A 13,042-nucleotide genomic window follows, 5' to 3' on the forward strand; every position below is an offset into this window, starting at 1 on the left:
ATCGGATTGTTTGCTGCGCGCCGTGAACTTGGTACAGGCGGTGAAGTCCAGCTGCCGCCGTCATTTGTCGCCGTCAGAAGCGAGTGGAATTATAGAATCTAGTGACGTGGGTGAGACGCAGGTTGCAGGTCATCAGCTGTGAAAGGACGGGTATAGGCTGCAGGCGTTGAACGGCATGCCTAAACGAAAGCGATGAAGTAGTCGTTCACTGCATTAGACCTGCAGCAGTGCCGTCCGTTTTCAATAAGCTCAACACGGGGACGTCCATCCCTCCATCCGGACTCATAAAGAACGTGAAGCATCAGAGAGCCCGTGGGTATGTCCCGCTTCGCAAACAGAGCTCCGCCCAACATACCTACTTCTCGACCGGGGAGGACGGATTTCCATGTAAACGTTTGTTTCGGCCTTCCAATGACACCCCCCCCCCTCGGATTGACACTCGACGAGCAGGGTCACAGTGACTCCTCAGTAGCTGTTCGTGCGCGGCATAGAGCAGCCATACACGAGACACTCAACCTTGAGGAACCTATCCCTCGACATCATGGAAGCCGCAATCATGCCGTCTTCGTGGAAAACTGCGCTTGATGGCTTGGACTGCACCACTCTGCAGGAGATAGCATCTCTCTGTAGCATTCCCAGGGAGCACATCGAGGATGTGTACAGGTGCACCCCTTTCCAAATGGGAATTGCGGCAGACTCAAACAAACGGGATGCGACCTATGTACAACGCTTTGTACTCTCTCTGAAGGCCGGATTGGACATTGACCGCCTGTGCCATGCCGTCCGCGAAGTTATCGCCCTTAACGCAGCCCTCCGCACACGCATAGTAGACTGCGACTTGGGCATCGTTCAGGTGGTACTGAAAGATGAAACCTCGACGGACACGCAACAGACAAATCTGAGCCTGGAACAGTATTTAGGGCTGGACAGGTCTCGTCCGATGGGGCTTGGAATGCCGCTGGTTCGATCGGCCATCACCAAAGGCGGCGAGAAATGGGTCTTGACAATGCATCACTCCATATCCGACCACACCTCCGCTCTAGCTCTGATTGCGGATGTCGCGCAGATCTGCCAGGGGCAATGCCCAAGGCCGCGGGCGCCGTTCAAGGACTTTGTCGTGCACGTCAACTCGATCGAGGAATCAAAGGCGAGAAATTTCTGGGCAGCCCAGTTTACGAGTAGCCCCAGCATCTTCCCCGAGGTAGCTAAAAGCCATACAGTGGACGCAAACAACCACATCAACCGCAAGATCCGGATCCCTCGCCAGCAGGTGGTGCTTTCCTTGCTCCCGGCGTATGTCGAATGCGCCTGGGCATTGACCGCACACGTGTACCAAAGAGGTGATAGTGTGGCATACGGGACAGTGTACTCTGGACGTCCTCCATCTTTAGGCGGGCTTGAGACAACCTCAGGACCTACCATCGCAACTGTTCCTGTCCAGGTTGCCGTAGATGGGTCGGACAGTGTAGAAGACATGGTCAGAAAGAGGCAACAAGCTAGGCGCAAGATACAGGCCAGTGGCGCATTTCTCCAATTTGGAATGGCCAACATAAGGAAGGCCAGCGACGCGGCTAGAAAAGCGGCGGAATTCCAAACATTGCTCAACATTCGGCACACGGCTGAGTCAAGCTCGAATTCAGCGATGATCCGTTTCGATGGCGAGGACGATGTTCATCGAGCTTTTGCGCTATGTCTCACGTGCACTATTGGGGACGACGAGATAGTAGTGGATGCGGAGTTCGACGACATCGTCATGAGTTCGGCGACAATCGGTCGTGTGTTGACGCAGCTGGAGCATATTTTGCGGACACTGGCAAAAGCTGGCCCCAAGAGCCGGGTGGGAGACATAGTGCTGCTCAGCGCCCACGACCGCTTGCAGACGCTCAGGTGGAATGCTGCCGTGGCCGAGCCCATGGAAGAGTGTTTGCATGACATGGTAGGCCGCACTGTACTTGCGCAGCCGGACGAGGTGGCAATCGATGCATGGGATGGCAAGATGGTCTATCACGAGCTGCATGCCCAGTCTCGCCGCTTGGTGAGTACTCCGACCTTCTGAAGTAGCGTAGGACCATGGCACGACTTGGAGAGAATGAGTAGCTAACCTTGCGGGTCACAACTGCAGGCCCACACGCTGCGCCAGCGCGGAGTCCAGAGGGAAAGTATGGTCCCCTGCCTGTTTGAGCGATCGCTGTGGTCGGTGGTGGCGACACTAGGCGTTTTGATCGCAGGCGGCGTATGTGTACCGCTGGACCCTACCCACCCGCGTGCACGCCACGAGGCTATCCTGTCGCGCACGAAGTCCGCCGTTGTCCTGACATCGCCTGCTCTTACCCGCACGGCTGCAGGCCTAGGCCCAGCCGTGGTCGTTGTGTCCGAGGAGATGATGGGGGAGCCACCGGTGGCCACATCAGACGGTGGAGGCGACGGCGGCATCAACCAGAGTCGCCACCAAGATCTCGCGCCCGCCGCCACGCCCGGCAACGCCGCATACATCATCTTCACCTCTGGCAGTACTGGCGTTCCCAAGGGGGTGGTTCTGGAGCATCGTGCCCTCGCCACAGCTCTGACGTCCATTGGGCCGCGTGTTGGCTGGCAGCGCGGTTTGCGGCTGCTACAGTTTACTGCTCAGGTGTGGGATGCAAGCATTGCCGAGATCTTCGGAGCTCTTCTCTTCGGAGGCTGCTTGTGTATCCCCTCCAACACCTCCCGGGAATCTGGCCTAGCGGACTACATCCGTGCGTCGAGCGTGGATTGGGTCTTTCAGACTCCGACCGGAATCCGCAATCTTGCGCCGGGCGATGTGCCATCAGTCAAGACACTCGTTTCCGGAGGCGAGCGTATCCCACAAGACGCCGCCAGTACTTGGGGTTCCAAGCTCCGCTTCATCAATGGATGGGGCCCTTGCGAGACCTCTATCTTTGCTGCTTTTGCTGAACTGAGCCCAGCATCCCCATACCCAGAGACTATAGGCACGCCAGTCGGCTGCGCAATCTGGATCACCGACCCGGAGAACGTGAACAGACTAGTCCCAGTCGGCGCTGTCGGCGAGCTTGTCGTCGAAGGGGCCACTGTCGCACGTGGCTACCTGCAAGATCATGGCAAAACAGCCGCAGCTTTTGTTGATCCTCCGACTTGGGCACCAAGACGCTCGAGCGCCATGACGCTCGCTCGACGCTTCTATCGTACCGGAGACTTGGGCAAGTACAACGCTGACGGCAGTATCTGCTTTCTGGGAAGACAGGATCACCAGATCAAACTTCGAGGCCAGCGCTTCGAGCCCGGAGAAGTCGAGACTGTCCTGGAGACGTGCGTTGGCGTGCGCAACATCGTCGTGACCACGCACAGGGCACCATCTGGCCGGACAGAAGTGGTTGCGGTCCTCACCCTGTCCCACCCACAGCTCCCTGGAAGAGCAACGCTGGAAAAGCATCCTCATAACCTTCAGGAACTTGTGTCGACGCTGATCGGCAGCATCTCCGCCCACGTCAGAGCGAGGGTCCCTGCATATATGGTCCCAACAGCGTGGATCCCAGTGCAGGAAATCCCCCGGGCAGCCTCGAACAAGATCGATCGAACGACCATCTGCGAGTGGCTGCAAGGTAAAGATGTTGCCGGTGAGAGCATGCTATCCGCCGAGGTCCTGGCTGATTCTTCAACATCTTCTCCTGCATCTCCTGCGGAAGAGATTCTGCGCGCTGTATGGTCTAGCGTCCTGGCAATGCCCGAAGATGAGATAGGACGAGAATGCTCTTTCTTACACCTCGGAGGTGATTCCATCATGGCCATGCAAGTCGCAACACGATGTCGAAAACGTGGTCTGCAGATATCGGTGGCGACACTTATGCGAAGTACGAGCCTGACGGGTGCCGCCGCAGAATGCAAAGAAGCACACCCGTCCGTGCCGAGCGTGGCAACGAACGAAGCCACCGCGGCAAAGGCGCCCTTGTCTCCTGTTCAAATGCTGTTCACCGACGATGATGGGCCTGCTGCGAACAACCACTTCAATCAGTCATGGCTCTTGGAACTGACCGCCCACGCCACTGCAAGCGAAATGGAGTCGGCCCTCGGAAAGGTAGTGGCCGCACACAACATGCTCTGTGCCCGTTTCTCTCGGGAAAACCCAGAAGGTGCCTGGGAGCAATGTGTATGCCCCGGGGCTCTTGCAGATGCGTGGCGCTTTCGAACGCATCTCGTCACGACCGACACTGAGGTTGACCAGCTGATCTCCGGTACACAAAGCTCGTTGAATATAACAAGTGGCCCAGTGTTCGCCGTGGATCTGTTCAACGATCCCCGCCAGCCTGAGCGGTGGTGCCTATTCCTTGTAGCTCATCATCTGGTCTGCGACTTGGTGAGTTGGAGGATCATCTTCGAGGATCTCGAAACCACTCTCAAAAGCCCTGCCGAGTCTCTTCAGCCGGCGGCGCCGTTCATCCCGTGGGTGAACGATCAGGTCGATGACGACAAGGCGAAATGTAATCTTCAGCTGGTGCGCGGCAAAGCGGACCTCGAATTCTGGAACGTGCAGGACCGGCCTCCGCGCAGAGGGGACATGGTTCAGATGCGATTCACCTTGGACGAACACTCGACCACGCGGTTGATGGGAGATGCTTGTAACAAGCCTTTCAATACCAGACCAGCTGAGCTAATGCTCGCTGCGGCGGCATTGGCCTTCCGGAAGACATTTGCCGAGCGAGGCAACCCCGCTCTGTACACGGAAGGCCATGGCAGAGGCGGCTCGGATCATACCGCAGTAGACCTCTCTCGCACGGTGGGCTGGTTCACGACTATCTTGCCTGTGTTTGTGGACTTTGATGATCGAGCTCCCCTCGATCAGGCTGTGATTGCTACCAAAGACAGTCATCGCAAGTCGCTCGAGAACTCGCAGTGGTTCGCAAATCAGCACGCTGGTCCAGATCCTTTGCGGAGAGCTGATATAGAATTGCTATTCAACTTTGCTGCCAATCTACGACAGGCAGGCGGCGATGAAACGATCAGATGGAGACAGCCGCCGGGCAACGTTCAGATTCAGAACATTGCTAGCGAGGTTGAGCAAGTCGGTCTTTTGAGTGTGTTCGCCTTCATCGAAGATAGACGCCTATGCTTCTGGACGGAATATAGCAGTCAACTGGCCCATCAAAGCCGCATCGCCGCTTGGGTCAAGTCCATGGAGCGACATCTGGTAGCCATTGCGGAGGTACTTCCAATGAAAGCGACACAGTTCACATTCAGCGATCTGCCTCTTCTGCCACTCACCACTTTCGACGACCTGGACAGGATCCATGGACGACTGCGTGATATGGACATGGCCGTCGCCAACGTGCAATCGATCTATCCGTGTTCCGCCGTCCAAGAAGGCATTTTGTTCGCTCAGCTCAAAGGCAACGGCGGAGAATATTGTGACAGATTTGCGTTCAAGATCACCGCCAACCCTCCACAAACCGTCGACCGGCTACTACTGGCGCACGCCTGGCAGTCGGTTTGCAAGGCCCATCCCATCCTCAGGACAGTTTTTGCCCCTGGTCTATGCGACGATACTGCTTTCCTGCAGATCGTCTTACACGAGGTCAAGCCTGTTATCGTAGAACAAGAAATTGGAAGCCATCGAGACATCTCCGACTTCCTGAGGGAATATCCCAAGCCTAAAAAGACTCTCCGACCAACGCCACCTCACCGACTGGCCCTGGTCAACAAGCCTTCCGATTCGGCGGTGTACGCTGTCTTCGACATGGACCATACCATAATCGACGCAATAACCATGCATCTTATCGTCGAGCAGCTCTCGCGCGCGTACAAGCAAGGCACGCAGATCCCAAGCGGCCCAGATTTCTCAGACTACATCGCACTGGTCCAGTCGCGAAAGGATGCAGCCGTACGATACTGGTTCTCGCGACTTGCCCATGCTCGCCCTTGTCTGATCCCCACCGAAGATATCCGTGTTGCAGCACAGCCTGCAACATTGCAGGTCGATGTTCCTTTCACGGACGCTGAACGGCTGCATTCCTTTTGCAAGAAGCACGGGTTGACTGTAAGCAGCTTCATGCAGGTGGCCTGGGCCTTGGTGTTGAGACGTTACTGCAACGAGGCCACAAATCAAATTTGTTTTGGTTGCCTGCATTCCGGTCGAGATGCGTTGCCGAATGCCCACGAGATGTTAGGGCCACTCTTGACAATGCTTGTCTGCCGGTTCGACATGAATTCTCCGTCCGTTAATGCCATCGAGCTGATGGCCCAAGCACGCGAAGACACTACCCAAGGATCCGAAAAGGTGGGATGTAAGTTGAGTGAGATCCACGAACACCTTGATCTGCGGATCTCTCCACTTTTCAATACTATCATGTCGATCCAGCATGCTTGGCCGAAGGACCTTGTACATGATGGGTCTGGCGTCAAGATCGAGCTTGTCAAAGGTGATGATCCCACGGAGGTACGTTTCCTATCAAGTAGTCTTGTTGCTCGTCCGAACTGATCTGATGCCTCGCAGTATCCCATCACCGTCGCGGTGGCATATTCGAAAGATGAGTTTCTCACTCGCCTTTCGTGCCACCCTGGAAAGCTCCGGTCAGATCTCGCAGCCGAGATTGCGAATTATCTTGCCGTGGTCATTGAGAATATCCTCTCTTGTCCAGAGCAGCCATTGTCAAGCATGGATGTTGTTTTGTTGGACGAGTTTCAGTCTCCTTCGACTCGCCCACATCAAGACATGGACAAAACCAAACAGGCAGCCGCCGTTCAATGCGAACTTCCACCGAGCTGCGTGGAGGAGATTCGCCCCTGCTCTCCGTTTCAGGACCACTGTTTCCGATCATCGCTCTCTAATCCTCGTGGGGCAATGTTACAGCATGTCCTCACTGTCAACCCGGAAATACGGTACGACAAGTTATATCGGGCGTGGGAGATCGCGGAGTCGACTTTTCCTTTTCTGAGGAGCCGGATCGTAGAGGTGAACGACCAGCTCTTCCAAGTCGTTGCCAAGCCACTTTTGACTTGCCGGGAAGTTGACAGTGTTTCCGAATACACAATGTGGGACAGCAGTGTGGCGGCGCGCCTCGGTGGGCCATTGTTCCGACTTGCAGGAGTGAGAGAATCGAATGGAGAAGAGCACTTCGTCGCAACCATCCATCGGGCCGTCTGTAACGACCATAACCTCCGGATGCTGTCTGAGACTTTATACTCTGCATACTACGGTCAACCATCTCTACCGAAAGCTGCCAAGGCAGCACGCCTCCGTGAGCCATCAGCACGGAATGTTATGCCTAAGGAGATACGGTCGTATTGGCAGTCGCACTTACTCGGCAGTGCAGAAGCTCCGGAGTTTCCACCATCTCCCCCTCATGGTTCAAACCTTCAGCCATTCATGGATCGCTCGCGAAGTCTGGAAGTGACACTCCCGAGACGAAAAGATGATGACTGGACGTCTGCCGTTCTACAAGTTTCTTGGGCTCTTTGCGTCTCCCGGCTGACCGGCCATGACCAAGTAACCTTCGGTGTGACCACGGAGGTGAATGATGGCGATGCAGCAGTGGGTAGCCTCAATTCCGGCAGTGGCATCGCCATCGTCCCCTATACGATGCGAACGACTCTCGCGTCGACGGCGGAAACGATGCTTCAACATGCACAGAAATGTAGATCAGTCATGGCGAAATTTGCCCTGGTAGATGTCAAGGGCATCAAATCGGCAACATTGGGTGAAGATGTCGCGTGCGAGTTCCACACCGTCCTTTCCATCCAAGTGGACGATAGGAATTCCCGGAGCGCCACTGCAGTGGACTTGCTGGGCTCCCGCACCGTACCCGCTGCCAGCTACCTAAGCACCTATGGCGCAAGGTTGGCGATTACCTGTCTCATCCAGGCGGATAATACAATTCAAATGGAGTTGGCTTTCGACCCACGGTTTCTCGACGCTGTGCGGGCTGATGTGATCCTCCACCAATATGAGCATGCACTTCTCCAGCTAGCAAGCGGCATCGACTTGAGGACACCGGTATGCCAGCTGGATCCGCTCAGTGCTTATGAGCGAACGATGATGCGGAAATGGGGTGCTGTCGACCTCGCGGCCACAGACTCCTGCATCCACGAGGACATCCGGCAGCAGGCTCACGATCTGCCCAACAGACTTGCCGTGAGCGCTTGGGATGGTGACCTTACCTATGCGGAACTCGATCGCCTTTCCGATTGCCTGGGAGTTCAGCTCCTCGAGTACGGGGTGCGCGCCGATACTTATGTGCCATTCTTCTTCGAAAAATCTTCAGCCGCCGTGGTGACGATGCTCAGCGTGATGAAAAGTGGTGGTGCTTTCGCACCCATGGATATTAATCACCCGATGCGTCGTGTCGAAAGCATTCTTTCCGATATTGAAGGTCCCATTATTCTGTCTTCGCCCGCGTGGCGCAAGAAATTGGGCGCCTCAAAGAGCACCGTTGTCACCATCGATATGGAATATCTCCGCAGTCTCCTGCATAGACCTTTGGATTTTCCGCTTCCTCGGGTCCAACCGTCCGATGCGTCCTACATCGTTTACACCTCTGGAAGCACTGGTGAGCCAAAAGGCATCGTCGTAAACCATTCTAGCATCGCGACTAGTTCCAACACATACCGCGCTCGGCTCGGACTGACAGATGGCACCAAAACGCTGCAGTTCGTCAACTTCATCTTTGACGTAGCTCTCGGTGACATCTTCATGACGCTCCTCTCCGGAGGCTGCCTTTTCCTTCCCTCGGAAGCGGAGCGAGCGGACGCCATCGGTATCGCCAAAGCCATCAACAGAACTCGCTCGAACTTCATTTGTCTGACTCCTTCTCTGGCGATGCTACTCTCGCCGGAAGATGTGCCCACGCTGCAGACTTTAGCCTTGATAGGCGAGCCAATGCAGAGAGAGATTGTGGAGAGATGGGCAGATCGTGTCTGCCTGGTCAACGCCTATGCCCCCTCCGAAGCCACCATCGAATCGAGCTGTGCCATCGTGCGGCCCGGCTGTCGAAACTTCATGAACGTCGGCGCTCCGAACGGGTGCGTGTACTGGATCGTGCAGCCTTCGGACCACGAGAAACTCGTGCCACTCGGGTGTCCCGGGGAGCTACTAATTCAAGGGCCCATCGTAGCTCGAGGGTACTTGGGCAAACCGGAAGTGACGTCGGCAGTGTTCATAGATCCACCATGTTGGATGAAAGAGTTTCCCGGCGTTGGTCGACAGCAACGCCTGTACAAGACTGGTGACATCTTTGCGCAGGAACCTGATGAATCTGTCATTTTTGTGGGGAGGAAGGACAACCAGGTCAAGCTACGTGGGCAACGGATCGAGCTTGGGGAAGTTGAGTACCATCTGAGGCGACACCTCGAGCAGGGCTCGCAGTTGGCCGTGGAGGTGGTGCGACACGGAGATGGGCAGCGGGATCCTGCTTTGATGGCTTTCACGGCGGCGTCTCGGTCGGCCAGCCGCGCGGATGAGGTCCTGCTCGAAGCTGTCCCGGGGCAGGCGCACTGGCTGAAAGAGGCCTTGACCGCGGCACTTCCCTCGTATATGATTCCCGATATCTATGTTCCGTTGAGGCGCCTCCCTGCGACATCCTCGGGCAAGACGGACAGGAAGGCCCTGCGTGCCATCGGCGCAGGCATACCGCTTGCCCAGTTGCAACGCTACCACGCAAGCGGCGGCGGCGACAAGGACGGCAAGCAGGGCCTGGTTACACAAGCCATGGGCGACCCGAGCGTCGACGGCTTCACGTGCAACGAGCTGGCCCTGAAACGCGCGTGGAGCGAGGTTTTGTCCATTCCCGTGGACGCCATTGGGAAGGACGACGATTGGTTTGCTCGCGGAGGGAATTCCGTCAGATCCATGCGTCTCATTGCGGCCGCGCGAAAGCAGGGCCTTGGGCTCACGGTGCCGGACATCTTCAGGATGCCAGTGCTGGGAGAGCTGGCAGCCGCGGCAGCCTCTGTTGCAGCGACGGCGGGGAACGGGCAGGGAGCTCCTGTCGAGCCGACGCACAAGCATCTTGTCCGTCAGGTCGTGCAGCGTACGCCCGGCTTGCGCGAGGCCGACATCGAGAGCGTGGCCTTGGCCACCGACGCGCAAGCGTGGATGCTGGCCGTCGGCGAGGTGGCAGACGACGGCTTCAGCAACGAGATCTACGTCGACTGTGCAGATGGTTTGGATGCGGCTCGTCTTCGCCGCGCGTGCGAGCTGGTCGTGGCACGGCACGCAACGCTGCGCACCGCCTTTGTGCCCGTGGGCGATTCGCTGTACCAGGTGGTGCTGGGAAACATCGATACGGCCACGGACCCGGCCACCACCAGCCGCAGTCCTCGCCGAGAGCTCTGGCGACGCCGCTTCGCCGGCTTTCATCTGGACCGGCTCTCGCGCCACGGCAGTCAGTGTCACCGCCTCCGCCTGAACATCCACCACGCCCTCTACGACGCCCTGTACCTCGACATGATCGTGCAAGACGTCGCCGCGGCATACTGCAACGGACCGCTGGCCGCCGGATTGCACTTCCACGACTGGCTCACGCATCAGACGGCCGCCCCCGACGCTGCCGCGGCTCGCCGCTTCTGGCAAGCCACGCTCCGCCGTTCGGCCATGACCTGGCTGGCCCCGCCGCAAGGCCCATGCCGCCTGCACACCCAAAGTGCCCGCGTGCGCCGGACCGTCGGTCGTCGCGCGCTGCTTCTACCGTCCGCCGCCGAGGCCAGCGTGCTCAAGGCAGCCTGGGCGACTGTGCTCGCACATGCTGTCGGTGGCGACGACGTCGTGTTTGGTCAGGTCACGGCGAACAGAGACTCGCCCACGGACCAAGTGCTCGGCCCCTGCGTCAACATCCTCCCGGTGCGGGCCGCGATCGGCGTCGCTGCGTCGTTCCGTGCTCTGGTGCAGCAGCTCGATCAGCAGCAGCGCGCCTCGATACCCCATCAGCACCTGGGCTTCCGCTCCATCATTCGTGACTGCACCGCCTGGCCATCCTGGACGCGGTTCAGCTCGCTTCTGGTGTACCAGAATCATGACGCTATGATCCTCGACGATGGATCCACGCATTTCGAGATGGGAGGAGCGAGCTGCCGCCTTTCCGGACTCGGGAGGCCAGCAGATGCAAGTGATGTATGGGTCATTGCCCAGCCGGGCGCTGCAGACGTGGACCTGGAGCTGCGGTACACCCCTACCGTGGTGTCGGCCGCGCAGGCGGAGTGGCTCGCCGAAGCTCTTGTGAGGGTCCTTGAGCAGCGTGTCGTTCGTATGGACTCGCCCAACTTGGAATCCTACCAGACGGCAGGCGACGACGCCGCCAACAGCTGTGTTCCCGGAGACATGAACCACGTGCCCCAAACCAACAGTCCATGCGTCAAGGACGAGGCCCGACAAACTGTGAGTGATGCATGGAGGCAAGTGGGTCTGCTGCCCCAAGACAAGAGTGATGACGAGGACGTTTCCATGTTCAATTGTGGTGGTGATGTGGTCACGGCACTGCTACTATCAGACTTCTTTCGATCGCGTGGGCATGCTGTAGGCGTGGCGGATATTATTCGACACCCGACTCGACCGATGCAAAACGCTCTTCTCAGTACCTGTAGCTAGCCTATGACACCAACAGCTTCTTTCTGAGTCCTAGCTTGACTGGAAGCTTTGCTATATAGATGTATATATACAATACTTTGAAGTCTCCAGACAAATCTCGAGATCTATTCTAACCTACAACATCTTTATTGTATTCTAGAGACAACCTGTACATAGTATTACTCGTTACATAATTTACGTTTTCTATACTTGAGGAGGCCATGAGCCTCAAAGAGTTGTCGCTTCATAACCATTTCTGTTTTCGAGGCAAATTCAGTATGATCTTGCTCGCGCCCCATCATCGCAGAAGAGGCCAAATTGGTATATACAGGTCGATGGCTACATCCGCCACGAACGCCGTGTCTTGGCCCTCCTCAAGTCCCATGCTGCGGCTGCTTGACCGTCAACCTCTCGGCGATCGTAATCAACGTCCCATTCGCGCCTCAAACAAATTTCTCAATACATCGATCGACACATGGAACCCCTCCGAACTCGTAGACTGCCGCAGTCGATGATGTAGAACCCGGCCATGACACGTTTGCCATTGGCGAATGCTTGAGGATAGCCGTAGTCTGGAGACTGAACCGGTGTCGCGTGGTTGTTCTCTTTGGGTATGCCGCAGGTCAGACACTTCCAAGGATCACTGTTGGGAAATGTTGAGTTGTCTGTCTTGACGACGATCACTTGTTCGCCCGTGTAAATGCTTGCTGGGTCTTTGGCCGCAGGTGCTCCGGCGAAGCGGATCTTGGCTAGGACATGGTTGTCGTCCGGTAAGAAAGTCCCTCCCTAATTTTCATTGTCAGAGATCTGAATCTTATGCCATAGGCCTTCACGGCATATTTGTTCAACTGACCTGAAGATTGGTGGCTTTACCAGTACAACCGGTTCTTCTGGGGTTGACAGTCACATCGCAAAGGACTTGATCCTCCACGACAGGAGGTAATGGAAGTCTCGTAATCCCAATCAATTCTGGAGCAGGCGGACGAGGAGCATATTCGAATCGATCGACCTGCAGTGGGCATTGAGATTCTTTTTGTACGGGACACGTTATCCCACCAGCCAGCAAAGCTGCAAGTGACAGGTAGAGCATTTTGATGATATGGCCTTGAATATTGCTGCATTGGTGTGACTCCTGGGCTATAAGGTGTGTTCCTGTTCAATCCGACCAACGTCGAGTTCGTCGTTCCGAATACGACGAGCATCGTTGCCTTAAATGGTCTTGGCTGCACCAACACTGGTGCTCTCTTGCTAGTACGACCAATTGATCGGACTTGACATCGAATACCTTGGAAGATGCAGAGACGGAGGGAGGACGTTGACGTTACCGCCGGGCTGAAGGCATTGCCTTGCCTGTGCCTAGAATGGGCGCGTATATGTGACCGACTACTTCCCATCTGTGAATGTTGCCATGGCGTCAATCCATTCGCGAATGACTTACATCTGGGCTGCAGGAGTTACAGCCTCTCTGTGCATCGGACGGATAATCGACTTAAG

The 13,042-nt window shown here is 56.6% G+C and overlaps 2 protein-coding genes across 2 annotated transcripts; one reads left to right on the forward strand and one right to left on the reverse strand.

The window, feature by feature from the left end:
• Nucleotides 1-556: 556 nt before the first annotated feature.
• M409DRAFT_65791 (uncharacterized protein) lies at nucleotides 557-11,569 on the forward strand (the record flags this gene model as incomplete). The annotated part of the gene is made up of 3 exons (XM_033816665.1): nucleotides 557-2,035; nucleotides 2,123-3,848; nucleotides 9,945-11,569. The coding sequence occupies 3 exons, from the start codon at nucleotides 557-559 to the stop codon at nucleotides 11,567-11,569; spliced, it is 4,830 nt and encodes a 1,609-aa protein (XP_033668540.1).
• A 435-nt stretch (nucleotides 11,570-12,004) lies between these two features.
• On the reverse strand, nucleotides 12,005-12,638 carry M409DRAFT_21808 (uncharacterized protein; the record flags this gene model as incomplete). The annotated part of the gene is made up of 2 exons (XM_033806038.1): nucleotides 12,005-12,334; nucleotides 12,402-12,638. 2 exons carry the CDS (start codon nucleotides 12,636-12,638, stop codon nucleotides 12,005-12,007), a joined length of 567 nt encoding a protein of 188 aa, XP_033668541.1.
• Between the last annotated feature and the right edge of the window lie 404 nt (nucleotides 12,639-13,042).

This window comes from Zasmidium cellare, assembly GCF_010093935.1.
Source record: "Zasmidium cellare ATCC 36951 unplaced genomic scaffold M409scaffold_14, whole genome shotgun sequence".
In the NCBI taxonomy this organism is placed as follows: domain Eukaryota; kingdom Fungi; phylum Ascomycota; class Dothideomycetes; order Mycosphaerellales; family Mycosphaerellaceae; genus Zasmidium; species Zasmidium cellare.